At 41.5% G+C, this 15,941-nt stretch overlaps 1 protein-coding gene across 3 annotated transcripts in view; it reads right to left on the bottom strand.

Annotated features, from left to right (window-relative positions):
- The window catches only part of LOC122058296 (protein HLB1), a 94,807-nt gene that overhangs the window by 54,194 nt on the left and 24,672 nt on the right, over window positions 1–15,941 (bottom strand). For all 3 annotated transcript variants that reach the window (XM_042620917.1, XM_042620915.1, XM_042620918.1), the window contains 2 exons: window positions 6,688–6,757; window positions 6,065–6,178 (listed from right to left, as the gene is read on the bottom strand). In XM_042620917.1, the coding sequence (XP_042476851.1) occupies window positions 6,065–6,178; window positions 6,688–6,757 (184 nt within the window). The remainder of the gene's footprint in view (window positions 1–6,064; window positions 6,179–6,687; window positions 6,758–15,941) is intronic.

The following is a 15,941-nucleotide window of genomic DNA, read 5'->3' as shown; positions in this document are numbered from 1 at the left end:
AAAAACCTGGGCCTTCTCATCTCTTCCAGACTCTCTGGCCTCTGCTCACCACTGCTCCCCTGATAGAGGGGCCTTAGGGAAGAAGGGAAGAACTAGAATAGTAAGGGGAGAAAGGGGAAACACACATCACAAGCACAAACCAAAATAATTTTCATTCAAATAAATTCACCTGTTTTCAACATTGAGAATGTGCAAGTATATAAAGGGAAAATAATATGACTCCTACTCAGACTCTAAAACTGAAACTGCTGACTCCTACTTCTCTTACGTATCCTATCCCAAAACAAATATGATAAAATAAAAGACATTATTAAACTAAACTACTACCAACCCTTGTTGGACCAAAAACCTGGGCTGAACCAGTTCTTCCTGGCCCTTGGCTTCCACAGTCGGTAATGTTGGTCCAACCAGGTAAGTGCAGCTGTATCTGAATCAAATCTCCTCCTCTAAAAAGAATTGGACTCCATCGAGTTTGGATGAGGTCCAAGAATGCCGTTAGAATCAATGCACTTGATGAGAAAAGTACCAACTGTCCTCTTGAGCTTGAGAGGGGAGAGATCCTTTGCTGGAAGAAACTTCATTTCAAGTCCACTATGCTGAAAAGAGTATATATTCTCATATCCACAATGCTTGGCTTTCTTGTCGAATAGCCATGGGTGCCCCAGAAAGATGTGACAGACTTTCAGAGGGAGAACATCACACTGAACCTGATCAATTAGTCCACCAATGGAATACGTGAGCAAACACCTTTCATTAATTTTCAGATTATTGTTGTTCACCCATCCAACCTAGTAGGGAGTCGGATGACGCTCAGTTTTCAGACCCAACTTGCAAACAGCATCTTCAGCAACAACATTGGTACAACTACCGGGGTCAATCACCATATTACACAAGCTATCATTGTATCGCACCCTGGTCTGAAAGATACTGTTACAGTGCCAATCGTCCTCTTCGAGAATCTTCTGTGTAGTCAAAAGAGGGTGAATCACATTGAACGGTTGAGGCTCACCATCATTGTCACCATCATTAATCTCATTAGGCTTAGGATCACATTCAGCCTCCAGATTTATTGTTTCTGTATTCGATTGCTCTTCTGGTACATAAGGTATAAAATTGTCTTTGTCGATGTATGCTAACAACCGGTTAGGACATTGATTAGCTCGATGCCCATACCCTTTGCATTGGAAACATTGAATAGCCTCCTTTGGAAATACTGAGTTCCTGTCATAATCACCCCGAGGTGGGGAGCAAGGCCGGTCTGAGTCACGTCGAGGTGGAGAATATGGTCGGCTAGGTCGTGAAGATGACATAGATGAAGCACTAGCCTGTGGTCTGTTGATTGACTTTTCATGTGGGGATGACTATGGTTAAATAGAACTAGAACACCTAGGAAAAGCATTGGTAAATGGCCTTCAATTGTATGGGCGTTTCAGACATTCTTCAACCTGATATGCTACTTGAACGGCATCTTCCATTGTAGGCAGTCAGCTAGATGCAAGGGCAACATTTAGTTGAGGGTGCAAACCAGAGCTGAATTGTGCCACCAATATTTTATCCACTCAAAATCCGAACGAGTAGCCAAATAATAAATCTAGCAACATACTCTTCAACGGTCAAATTCTCTTGTTTCAACTGTGCAAACCTAAAATGCATGCGTTGCTTGTAACCTGAAGGCAAGAATCTCCTGTTCATAACTTCATGCATTTCAGCCCAAGTAGTGATTAAACCAATGCCTTGGGTTCGGTTCTGTTGTTGTTGCTTGATCCACCAGACTCAAGCCGTGCCTTTCAGTTTAGCCTCTGCAAATAAGATCTTTCGGGCCTCAGTCAACCCGTACCATCTGAAGAATGTCTCTAAGTTGTAAATCCTGTGGAGTGGTGTTAGAAGAATCCCCAGATTGAATAGGACTTTTTCCTTTATCTACTGCCACCAAACGATCAATAGAAACTTGCATGGATTCCATCATTGTCTTAAGGGAAGTGACAATAGCAGTGAGAGCATCAATTTTTGCATCAGTTTCTCCCTTATAGGAGTTCAACTGTTGAACAACTTCACTGTTGGCTACCATGGTGGAGATAGGCAAGATTACACTCAAATATAATTGCAAAATTATAAATAAAGGAGGTTTTAAAGAGCAATGGCAGAATGGTAAATAACTCTTTTCTTTTTTTTTTTTTTCTTTTTTTTGCAAGGATGGTAGAATTGTAAATATTGGAAGGTCACTTTACACCACAAAGGATATCATGTGTGGGTGCAGGGGTATACTTGGACGTAAGTAAGAATATGGGAGAGAAAGGGATAAAAGATAAAGGGAAGGGGTAGCATGGGAAATAAGTAAAATTAAAGAGGGGTAATTCTGGAAAAGAGAAATTAGAAAGAAGAAATAAAAATCGATGGGGATTTAGGTGTGATACCATAACTGAAAAGAGGTCTCTGCGATGGAACCAGAGGAAGTCGGTGAAAGAGGAGGAAGGCATCCCGACTTCGATGAGAGGTAGGGTGGCTCGCAACGGCTTCGACTTAGGTATTTTGCTGCCTCTCTCTTCTCATCTCGTCTTCTCTTGTTGTTCTCTGAAATTTTGCTCTTCTGGTTTTATCGCCTCTTCTGCTGCCCTTTTTTCTGTTGGGACCCTAGAAAGGGGTGCGACTGAGAAGAAGTCGGTGGAGAGTCTAGTTCGGTTCTCTATTCTCTCTTCTGCTCTTCTTCTTCTCTTGTTTGTTGTTTCTCTCTCTCTCTTCTCGTCTTCTTACTTCTTCTTTTGTCTTGTGATTTTGTCCTCTCTCTCTTTCTGCCACTCTTTTTTTTTCACTCGCCAGAACCCTAAAACAGGGAAGGAGAGGGATCGATTGAAGTGGTGAAGGGAAAGAGGAGGCAGTGAGATAGAGAGAGTCGATTCTTCATTCTGTGAAGAATCGACTCCTCTTTTTTTTTTCTTTCTTTCTTTTTTTTTTTTTTTTGTTGTCAGTCTCAGAAGAACCAAAACAAAGAATGGGGAAGGGAAGAAGAAAGATGAAGGGGAAGGAATGGGGATCATTCGGCTCTGATACCAAATTGACGGAGGGGGCCTTAGGAAAGAAGGGAAGAACTAGAATAGTAGGGGGAGAAAGGGGAAATGAACATCACAAGCACAAACCAAAATAATTTTCATTCAAATAAATTAACCTCTTTTCAACATTGAGTATGTGCAAGTATATAAAGGAAAATAATATGACTCCTACTTGGACTCTAAAACTGAAACTGACTCCTCTCTTCTCTTACGTATCCTATCCCAAAACAAATGTGATAAAATAAAAGACATATTATTAAACTAAACTATTACCAACCCTTGTTGGACCAAAAACCTGGGTTGGACCAGTTCTTCTTGGCCCTTGCCTCCCACAGCCAGTCATGCTGGTCTAACCAGGTAAGTGTAGTTGTATCTACATCATCCCCTATCCTTGATTCGATCAGGAAAAAGCTCCAGCTTTGGAAAGGTAAGATTCTCTCTTACGCTCGCCACCTGGTCCTCATCAAATCAGTCATCCAATCCATGTGTCTCTTCTGGTCTAGAATATTCTCCATCCCACCTCCACCTCCAAAGCTAATAATTCCCTCCAGCAAAATCCTCCAAATTCCTGCATCCCACCAGCTATCTGAAGGAGGTCTTGGTCTTAGATCCATTAAGGATGCCAACAGAGAGTTGGTATCCTCAAGCTCATTTGGAAAATCCCTTCCAAGCATCGCAATATCTGGGTCTCTTAGATCTATTCCTCTCCCCTAAAAAATTATTCCCTTCAGTCAGTTGCCGCCTCCTCGGATGCTTCCTCTATTTGAAGATCCATTCTCAACTCCAGGCCTACTGCTCTCAGAGGTCTCTCTTTCTCCATCTGCAACGGCTCCTCCACCTCCCTCTGGCTCGACCCCTGGCACCCAGCCAACATCCTTGTCAATCTCATCTCCTTTAGATCCATTTATTCCTCCGAGCTCCCCAAATCTTCTCTGGTCTCTTCCCTCCTCTCCCTATCTGGCTGGTCCCCTCCTCGTTCTCCCCCCCCCCTCTCCAACATTTGGCCGGCCTCCCTCCCATCCCTCCTGGCCATCGTGGCAGGGATGATAAGGTCCTTTGGAAGCCTTCCTCTACGGGCTCCTTCACTTCTGCCTCAGCTTGGGAATTCATTCGTATCAAATCTCCGATTGCTCCTTGGCACAAAACCGCATGGTTTAAAGGCCACATCCCCCACCACAGCTTTACTATTTTTCGTGCCCTCACCAATTGTCTCCCCCACCCAATCTTTCCTTATCAATAGGCACATCCAGACCTCCCCCTCCTACTTCCTTTGCTAGAATAGCACTGAAAATGTCAACCACCTCTTCTTCTCTTGCCCCTTCTCCTCTTCAGTCTGGAAGAAGGCTCTCAGATCCATTTGGCCATCCTATAAACCCACCCTTCCTCTATCTAGAAAGTGGATCTGGATTGATATGACTTTCGACAATTCTACCACTTGCGATACTATAGGGAAACTCGCTTTTACGACAGCTATCAACCACATTTGGATGGAGCGGAACCTCTGGAGATGGACATCCAACTCCCGTTCTTTTGAAAGGATTTGGAATGCCATCTACTTCGAGGTCAGTTCCAAAATTGGCACTATCAAGCACAGCCCCGCCAGAAATACCCCAAGGAACAGGCTCATTGTTGTCTCCTGGGGTCTTCTCCCTTCCATCATTTCCCCCCTCCCCCCCTCCGGATATGCTCCCCGTGTAGTTGGCTCTTTAGGCCTTAGGACCATATTTTTTAGGCCTTTCTGGGTTACGTAATCTGTTCTGCCCCCCTTTTTTCCCCTTATATATTCTTCTTCTTGGTAATGAATTATTTATTCATCCAAAAAAAAAAAAACTTCATAAATTTTCCTGTTAAGTTAACAGCTTCAAGATTAGATGACTTGGTCCAGAACACCTGATTAGAAGTAGAATCAGATATAATGAATCCAATCAATCATACAGCGGATCAGCCGATCACAAATTCTTCCAGAAAGATATCAGCAGAGAATGTTCCAATGTTTACATCCTTGGTTTATCTTGTTTTCTTTCTTATCTTGGATCTGTAATTTCTCATGTTGGTGTTGTAGTTGGTCATCATTATTCCATCAAAAGTTTTGCAAGACAATTACATAGTATTGGGTGGTTTGATAAGGTCAACCACTGGTTGCAAGCCTAAGGTCAAATCCAAGTCCACTAACAACCAACAAGACCTCATTTTTGGGGCCTTTCAGCTGTTCTAGCAGGTCAGGTGCAGGAGATATATAGTAAAAACTTTCAATGGGAAGGTATTATTATAATTTTTTTTTTTTAGTCATAACACTCTTGTAAATTAGAAGAAGAAGAAAAGGGAAAAGAGAGAGAGAGAGAGAGAGAGCTGCAACCTTTTGGAGTCAACCTTAAGTTGAGACCACTTCATTCAATATAGATGATAAGGCATAACCCTACAAGGGCATAAAAGGAAATACACCAGCAATAAGACAAAATCCTAGCACGGAACTATGCCCAGATTTATCACCAGAACAGCTAACATCTCAGCCTCAAACTCAGTCCAATTGTGCGCTTCTAAACAAGGTTGTCAAGGCATCACCTAGGCACCTAGGTGCCTTGTTGGTGTTGTCTTAATTTTTTACCCTTCTCCATTGCCTTGCTCCTTGACAACTACACTTCTAAAGAAACCACAATGAGTAAATATTTTTGTCCAACAAACAACCCACCCTTGTATCTAAAAAAAGCAACAAACCTTTTTTCAGTCTTTTTTCATATTTCAAGTCTCGTGTTAAACTCACTACTTTCTCCTCAATCATCAAAATTTCAAAATTCAACTTAACTTTGTATTAAAAAAATGTACTGTTCCACCTGTTTTGTTATCTGTTTCAAGTATCAACTTTATCAATTTTAACATCCACTTCAGCACAGTTGGGTGCTCAACAGTGGGTTTTACTGTTTTCCTTTGTAGCCGTATATCACCATAGGCGCTAGTTCAAACCAAAGCTGAGACATTCTAAACAACATAATGAAAAAGAAAAGGATATCCATACATACATCATGGAGGGTAGGGCAAAGACGAGTGGCCTCATCATACTTTTTACAAGCTTCCTCAAGCAAAGCATCTTTTGAAGGAGAACTGGATTCTGAACTAACATTATCAGCACTTTCCTGCATGCCAAGTTAAATCACATAGAATGAGTAGCTGAAGTTCGATGCTCTTTATAATTGATGGAATATGCTGAAGGTCTGATCATGTAGTATCCTTGATCAACTTCATTATAAGAACATAAGCACATTATCACTGGAAAAAACAGTGTATCAGAGAAGTACAATCCTAAGTACATGATTAGAGAGAACATTTATAATGCATCAAATAAAAAACGGAAAAGTAAAATACATGTGATACAGATTCCAAAGCAAGAAATGGAAAAACCAACGTCAGGAGATACCATAATGTAGTGAGATGTCTAATCTATCGCAATTGCAAAAAATTCTGGTACTATGTTAATACTACGGTAGAGAGAACTAAGAGAAGTAGCATGGTGACTCTGATCATAGTGACACATTGTGTGCAGAGAAGAACCAAGAATTTTCTCTCTGCATCTAAATTCACCCAGTTTATCAGAATACAGAAGAAAATATCTTGCAAAAAATTATTCAAGCAAATCATTACAAACCTGAAGAACCAATGCCCAATTGTATAGAGCATCGTAGTCTTCTGGGTTCTTCTCTATTGCGCTAGCATACCTACATTAAACAGCCAAAGCATTGTTTAGTAGATTTGAAAAACCAGCATAAAGCCTTAAAAGGGATTTGACAAGCATTATATAAAACATCACTTCAGAAGGTAGTGAACTCTATGCTGATTATAATGTATCCTCTTGGGCCAGATAACAAAGACAAACCTATTATCTGAAACCTAAAGCTTCCCCGAGTCCATATATCTTTATGGGTTGTTTCTCCTGAAAAAGTAATTACAATGGAGGTGCTACAGGCTAGGGGGTTTCAAAGTAGACAGTGTGACAAGTTTAAAAACAGGAAAACCAGTCTCTGCGCAGAGAAGAAGAGAAAGAAAGAAAGAAGAAAGGAGAAAACGGAAGACAAGGAGAAAAAAGAATATGAGATAATAGAAGCTATATGATTAGGATATCTCACCCCCATGAGCAATATGTGGTATTTATGATAAAGAAGTTCAACATATTACAAGAAGCCCCTTGAGAATATGGGTAATTACCCATAAGCCCCTGAAACAAAAGTTCCCTTATAATAGAGCCCTTGTGGTACAGTATACTGCAGTAATCTCAACACTCCCCTCAAGCCGCAGCATAAGTATCACACATGCCCAGCTTGGATCAACCTTGAAGAAATACATTACAAAACAGAGCTTTGGTAAACAAGTGACCAAATTGACAACTAGAGCTGCCAAATGGTGAGGAGATCACTTTTCCATCACATATGATTGGTCTTTTCATGGAAGACAGGATTACTAACAATATCGATAGCAGACAATGGTCTAAAATTTCACCGAAATCTCGGCAAAATTTCACTAGTCATGCCAGAGACGAAACAAGAAGAGAAACCCAGAAGCAGCATTATTTTGGTCAAACTTTCGCTAACCCGGGCATCTCTGTTGAAATTTTTCTAATTTTGGTCACAAAAATGCACTGTTTTGTTGAAATTTCGGTCATTACGGATGAAAATATCAGTCATTTCGGCTGTTTGCCCCATGAAATGACCAAGCGAAACTCATATGAAAAATGCACTGTTTCGGTCGATATGTCACGAATTTCAGTCTAACCGAAATACGAGTTTTTAAACCTTCGAGCAGATTGATTATCACAATACATATACATAGGTTTATTAACTAAAAAACCGAGCTCATTCAGCAGTGAGTTTAACCCCATCAAATCAACTACAATAAGAGTCATGGCTCTATACTCGGCTTCAACACTAGACCTAGCCATTGTATTTTGTTTCTTATTCCTCCAAGTAACAAGATAACCACCAACAAACGTACAATAATCAATGGTACATAATTGTCAAGGAGTCGTGATGAGGACATTATTCCAGGTTTTAGGACTTATTAGAGGAGATGCAAACATATGCTACCACGTCACTTCATTAAGCTAGATGACCAGATTTATGTGTAGTTATCAGTACTTTTAGTTGGGGTCAGATTATCTTATTTTGTGTTGATATGGGGAATTGAGCTTGTCTCAGAGAGATCAGCCCTTAAAAAAAGCGTGTACCCAGTGGATGAGGCTCCCGCATGTGCAAGGTCCACAGGGGGGCGAGAACTACGCAGCCTTATCCCAAGAATGTCGAGAGGTTGTTTTGACTGCTTGACCACCAGGTCAGAACACTCGTACCTTACCGTTGGACCAAGAGCGCCCATTCACAGAGACCAGCCCTTCCTTATTTATAATGATCAAGAGATGGTTTCAGAATATTACAAGGACCAAAAACACCTTTTAAGGACCCGTTTGGACTCCAAAACCATTATACAACATTTTGTTATTATGTTGTAGTTATATGGGTAGTGTTGTAGGAAATAATTGTTTAGAGGTTTAATATGCAGTTACATGTCTAGTTATTTTAGGAAATTGTTTTTTTATTGTGTAATGTTATAAGGCCCTTTGTATTCATGATGGAAAGAAAACGAATGAAAACAGAAACTGCTCCCCTCTTGCAGTGTAAGTCTCTCTCTCTCTCTCTCTCTCTCTCTCTCTCTCTCTCTCTCTCTTAATTTCTCTTCTTCTCTTTCTCGATTTTTGTTCTCCCTACTCCCTCTTCCTCATCTTGTACTTTTCTTTTCCCCTACTCTTATTGTTCTCCCTTCCCTCTTATGCTACCACCTTCTTCCTATCCCCTATTTCTTTTCTTCTGTTATCCTATGCTTCCCCACTTTTATCTTAAATTATAGACTCAAACACAATGGGAATTCATCAATTAAGAGCAAGGAGACTCCAACTTTGGAAAGGCAAGCATCTCTCTTATGCTGGTTGTCTAATTCTCATCAAATCGGTTCTCCAATCTGTGTACCTCTATTGGTCTGGCATTTTTGTCCTCCCTACTGCAACCTCCAAAGCCATTGACTTCGTCCTCCGTTCCTTCCTTTGAAAAGGAGCAGAGCCCTCGAAATTTCTTCATCCTATGAGTTGGTCTAAGGTTTGACGTCCCAAAGTTGAAGGCGGCTTAGGCTTGAGGCAAATCAAAGATGTCAACATTGTGGACATCTTAAAGCTCATCTAGAAAATTGCCTTAAAGCACTGTAGTATTTGGGTCTCTTGGGTTTACTACTCCCCTCTCAAAAATAATTCCCTCTAGACTGCCTCCCCCTCCTCTGATGCCTCTTGGATTTGGCGCAAAATTCTTGGTGACATCTCCTACGTCATTGGAAATCTCCACCTCCCTTTGGTTAGACCCTTGGCACTCCTCTGGTATTGTCCACTCCTTGGTTACTCCTAGAACCATCTATTCCTCTAGATTAAGCAAATCTATCTCAGTCACCTCCATCCTCTCCCCCGGAGGATGGTCTCCTCCTAGCCCCCCCCCCTTCACATTGCTGATATCTAGTCCTCCCTCCCCCATCCCTTTGGGACACCGGGGAAGAGAGGATAAGATTCTTAGGCTTCTCTCCCCCTCGGGTTTGTTCACCTCTGCCTCTACTTGGGATTTCATTAGTTCAAAAGGCCGTATGCCTTGGCACAACATTATCTAGTTTAAAGGTCACATCCCTTGCCACAAATTCACTACCTAGCAAGGCATCTCCAACTGCCTCCCTAAGGAGTCTTTCTTCATCTACCGACACATTCGTGTCCCTCCTCCTGTTATCTTTACTGGAACAGCATTAAAGATGCTGATGATCTTTTCTTCTCCTGACCCTGCATCTATTTGGAAGAGGGTCTTTAGCTCCTGCTGAACGTCTCGCAGGATTATCCTCCCCTTGTCTAGAGAATGGATCTAGGCTAACATGATTTTTGGTGGATCTACCATCTGTGATATTGTAGGGAAGGTTGCCTTTAGTGCTACCATCAACCATATTTAGATGGAGCAAAATCTTCATAGATGGACTTCCAATTCTCGTTCTTTTGATTAGATTTGGAAAGCCATCTACTTTGATGTCAACTCCAAACTTGGTTGCTCCGCCATTGTCCACTTCACGATTCCCCAAGGAACAGACTCATTGTTGTCTCTTAAAGCCTCCCCCTTTATTATCCCCCCCCACCCCTTGATGTTTCCTTTCTTTTAGTGGGCTCTCTACCCCTTGATGTTGTTTTCCCTCTTTTGACAGCTGGCTCCTTTTGGTTCCACCTCTCTCTCTCTCTCTCTCTCTCTCTCTCTCTCTCCTTTATATGCTCTTCCTCTTGGTAATGAATTTATTTATTCATCCAAAAAATAGTTGGAGAGTACATTTAGACTAACTTTAAGGAGTACTGCTATGAACATGGTATCAAGAGACAGACATGAACTACATGAACACCACAACAGTATAGTATTGTAGAGGGGATTGCTTCAACCCATACAATGCATGCTTCAACTGGCACAAGCTAAGATAACACAAATTGTATTCATCTTAGAAACTGGTGCAAAAGGCTCCAAGTAGTCAATCCCATAAGTCTGAGTGAAGCCCTCGGCAACAAGTCTGGCATTGAACAGATCCACTGTACCATCAGCATTCTGTTTTAGTGTGAAGACACACTTACACCCAACTGTCTACTTTTGTGAGGGAAGACACACCAGATCCCATGTGTCATTCTTCTTCAAAGCCTGAATCTCTTCAGCCATAGCTACCTGCCATTGTGAGTCTGTACTCGCTTCCTGCCAGGTGTGGGGAATTGACACAGAGGAAAGAGAACACACAACACTAAAGTGGAAGGAGAAAGTGAGTCATAAAAAACAGTTTTAGCAATAGGATGTGAAGTACAAGACCTAGTGCCTATACGAAAAGCAATAGGCAGCTCAAGGGATGGATCAACAAAAGGAGAATTACCTAGGTCAAAGGAGACTAAGATCAGGCTCTATAGGAGACAGCCAGCATGATAGGGAAAATGCTGGATGTGTAGTGCTCTAAGTCTGTTGTCTGTTACTATAACGTATCTCTGGCCGAGGTGAAGTAGGAGTGTCATTCACCCTGAAACGGGTACTGGCAAGATAGCAAGTTCAAGAAGCGACACATCTTCCACAACGGAAGTACTCCCCTGAAGAGGTGTCGCAGTATAGTATGACGCAAATTCGTGAAAGACAACATCCGTAGTCACAAACCAACATCGAGTGGGAGGATGAAAACACAAATAGCCTTTCTGAGCAGGAGCAGACCCCAGAAAAATGCACCAAAGACAAAAAAGATCAAACTTTCCATGAGGATGATGATCGCGAGCATACCAAACACTAACGAATACCTTAGGAGGAATAGGAAAAGCAACGGATCCTTGGAGAAGATCTAGAGGGGAGCAGAAGGAATGGACCCGAGAAGGCATGGGTTGATAAGAAAATCAGCAGTGAGAATCGTGTCACTCAGTAATGGGGAGGAACATGCATCTCAAACATAAGAGAGCGTGCTACCTCACAAAGGTGGCGATTCTTCCACTTAACAACCCCATTCTAAGCCGGAGTATCCGCATAACTAGTCGAATGGATCATCCCATAATCGGAAAGGTAAGCCCTAAAAGGACCCTTTAAAATATTCACAGCTATTGTCGCTTCGAACGATCTTAATGGTAGCACCGAACTGAGTCTAAACCATTCAGTGAAACTGTTAAAAGCAATATAAGGTCCCTTGGTTCGTATCATATAAACCCAAGTGGTCCGAGAATAACAATCAATAAAAGAGACAAACCACCGAAAACCATTGACAGACACATAACGGGATGGACCCTAAATATCAAAATGTACCAGTGAAAAAGGAGCGGCACTTTTATTTCGAGGAACAAAATAAGTGATCTGATGTTTGACCAAAACACATGCCTCATATAAAAATGACTCGAATTACAATTTTTAAAAGGAAAACCCCTAGCTAAAGTTCCCAAATGGGGAATGTCCCAACCGACGATACCACTGTAGTAACTCAGAGATGGGAGGTGACGCAGAAGATGTCTAAAAAGCCTAACCAGAGACCAATGCCGAGTCATCATCAAGCAGATATAAACTACCACGCACCCTACCAGAGCTAATCATTGCCCCTGTCACTAGATCCTGAAAAATACAATGAGGAGGGAAAAATATGACTTTGCAATTAAGACTGGAAGTAAGACTACTAATGGACAAAAGGTTAGTGGGAAAAGAAGGAACATACAATACGGTAGAAAAGGATAAAGAAGGGGTACAGCTATCAAAGCCCTTTCCCAGAATAGTGGATTAAGTCTTGTATAGCCAACTTGACCTTACCATTACTAGGGAAGTTAGTGTACTATGAGAAAAGAGGCAAGCGGCATGTTATATGATCAAATGCCCCAGAGTCTATAATCTAAGGGGTAGAAGGGATAGACGTAGTATGGCCACAGAAGGAGATACTTGACCCAGAAGGGGTGGAATGAGCAAAGCTCGTAGTGGCTGGTGCAGGAGAGTCCGGACGTGTCAAAAGGCGTCGGAGGGTAGTAAGCTCATCAGATGATAGCGAGGCTACTGAGCTACTACGATCAAAGTCAGAGACAGGGCTCTCACTATGGTTGGCCTGCCTAGGACTACTGACATGACCCTTCCCTCGCCCTTTACCAAATGTATCAATAGGACAGCCATTAAGCTTCCAGTAATCGCACTTCATTAGAGTCCTGGTAGAAGAGCCACCAGACTGTGGAGCTGCACTAAGGGACTAAGTGCCAGAGAGAAGTGTTGATTTCTAAGTAGTAGTGGCAGCATGCTGGGGAAGTATAGTGGTACGTCGGTTGTCCTCGAGTTGGATTATAACATAGGCTTGATCCAAGGTAGGAATCTGGGACCGCAGTTCCTCAAACTCCACATTCAGACCTGCCAGAAAGTCATAAACCAGGATCTTGTCCTCTCACTTCTGAAAACTGGTGATATCTACAGGGATGGAAGGAGTATACACCTCATAGAAGTCCAATTCAGGCCACAGTGTTCGCAACTCATAATAGTATTGTGACAGAGTGAGCCCTCTCTACCTCAGATCATGAATCTTCTGGAAAAGCTCAAAGCCCTAGGCATCATTCCCCGCCTGCAAATAGATATCGTACACAGACTTCTAAATCTTCACATCAGAATTAAGGAGGTAGCCATGTGAAAGTTGTGGTTGCATGGAGTTGACAAGGAATGTCATAACCAGAGAGTTGGCATACTCCCACTTGTCAATCTCAAGACCGATGGTCAAATGCTTCATGGCTCCAATGAGGTACCCATAATAGCCACAAGACTTGATGGAGATACAGATCAAACATGACCACATAAGGTAGTTTGTGCCATCATGCTTAATAGCACAAGGAGCAAAGGTGGGTAGAGTCAAGGTGTCTCCACCAGTGTATGCAGAAGAGCTGGTAGACATAGTTGCAACTTAAGAGGGTTGTGCTAATGGAAGAGGCACCAGCTGAAGCTAAAAGAAGCACCAAAAATCAAAAAATGCTAGAAAACACAAAAATCGATAAAGGGTAAAAACCCTGAGAAATTGATTTTGGGGATAAACTCTAGAACAGAGACCTCAAATGGAAAAGCGGTTGATACATACCACTACAAGGACAAGGAGCACTAATCGCAACAAACATCAAGGCAATCGGAGCATCGAGCAGAGAAAATCATCCTGGCAATGAAAAAAACAATTTCAACATGAAAACCCTTGAAAAATCAATTAAAAAAAGGTCTGGGTTTCTCAAATCATTGTAAAAGAGAGTCTGAGAGCCCAGGGGAAGGATGGATGGAGGCTAGAAACCCTTTTGGTGGTTTAAGAAGCTCCCACCACGAGAGAGAGGCAAATAAAGAGGATGGAGGGAGTCGCAGATGGAAGGAGGCGCTATGAGAGAGAGAAAGAGTGAAAAATAAAAAGAAGAGGGAGAGCTCTTAGGGTTTCGGATCCTATAGCTCTGATACCATGTTGGATGGGGTAATGACTTATGTCAAATACGACACCATCCCTCTTTATTTATAACAACGGAGAGAGAGTTTTAGAGAACTACAAAGACCATTAAACCCTTTAGGGTCCGTTTGGCAACTGACACTTTCCCTAAAACTCATTATTACAACAAAAACAAACACTTACTTCTCTTATGCATAGAACCCAAGATAGTAGCTGAAGCATTCAAAGATGAGAATTGGGTATAAGCAATAGAGAAAGAGTTGAACCAGATAGAGAAGAACAAAACCTAGGGGTTAGTGCCAAAACACTTAAATAAAAATGCCATTGATACTAAATGGTTTTTTTAAACAAATTAAATGAAGATGGGAAAGTGGTTAGGAATAACTGCATAACTTATGAGTAAAGTGTATGCACAGATTGAAGGAATTGACTATGAAGAAAAATTTGCTCCAATTGCAAGACTTGAAGCAATCCAGACGTTCTTGGCACTACATGTATACAAAGGCTTCAAAGGTTCACGGATGGATGTTAAATCCGCATTTTTTAATGGGACACTGGAAGAAGAGGTATATATTGAACATCCAGATGGGTTCTAGTTCAGTGAAGACTCAACCGTGGTGTGCAGACTAAGGAGGGCATTATATGGATTGAAACAGCTCCCAAAGCGTGGTGCTCTGGACTTGATGCATACTTATGTCAACTGGGATTTAGGAAATGGACGGTGGATAGTTGGGGGTAGGTGCTCCCTTGCAATTAGAGCTGCATAAATTGGGTGGGTGCTTCATGGTAGTTGTAGCTATCAAAATCGTATTGTGCATTATACAAAGGTCATAGTTGGGTTGTAACCAAGTGACCAATTGCATTGTAAATGTAGGCATACTGTCAAACCTAAAATTTGGTGTTTGTGTGCTTGATTGTTTGCATGGACATATTGAAGTGCTCTGTGTAGAATGCGTGTGCACATAGGGTAGACCTTGCCACAGGGTTGTGTGTGCCTGTCGTAGAGAGGTAAGGTGTGTTACACGGCTATGTATCCGACCAATAAAAAGGCCAATGACAACCAATTCATTCTAAGCATATGTGGGTCTGTGACCAAAACACATTCTTGATCAATCAAACAACTATTCAACAGATTTAGTTGATACTATCAAAGAAGTAGTCGTGGTGATCGTTGGATAGTGAAAAGGAATTTTTGTAATCACTTAGTCAACCACCCACCCAGTTAGCCACACTCCCTAACAAGAGTTTGTTGAGAAAGTTTTTGATTGAACTGGACGTAGTACCTGAGCTTGTCAAGCACCTCATTCTGATATATTGTGATAACAAAGGAAGCTATTGCACAAGCTGAGGAACCTAGAGCGTATCAGAAGAACAAACACGTAGAGCAGAGTTATCACCTTATCAGAGAGATAATACAGCATAGTGATGTTGCCACTACTAAGGTTGACTCCAAGGACAATTTATATGATCCCTTAGCTAAGGAGTTGGCACAAAATGTATTTGAAAAAAAAAAAAAATTAAGAACATAGGTTTAAAGCATGTGGGAGGTTGGATTTAATGTACAAGTGGGAGATAGTGGATTTATGTGTCCATCAAACCTAATTTAAACAATTTAAATAATAACTAATTTGTAATGTAATACTTGGCCATTCGAATGCCCTCAGATTAATACCATAAGTTCTCGCAATTAGGGACATTATTGGACACTTTGTTCACCTGGTTGTCACATTGTGCATTGACTAGAATGGTGATTCCAAACATAAATTTGAATGTACAAATCATACATCGGTTTCAATTGCTTCAGAATCTTAAATGGATTATTGTCGGTTGTTTAAGAATAAGATTTTTTTTTTTTTATTGACCTGGAGATCCTTATCGTTGTAGTTAAATAATATGAACTTTGGCGAA

This window comes from Macadamia integrifolia, chromosome 12 (assembly GCF_013358625.1).
Source record: "Macadamia integrifolia cultivar HAES 741 chromosome 12, SCU_Mint_v3, whole genome shotgun sequence".
NCBI classification, from domain to species: Eukaryota; Viridiplantae; Streptophyta; class Magnoliopsida; order Proteales; family Proteaceae; genus Macadamia; species Macadamia integrifolia.
Note: the sequence above shows the minus strand (reverse complement) of the source record. Positions and strands in the feature narration are given on the sequence as shown.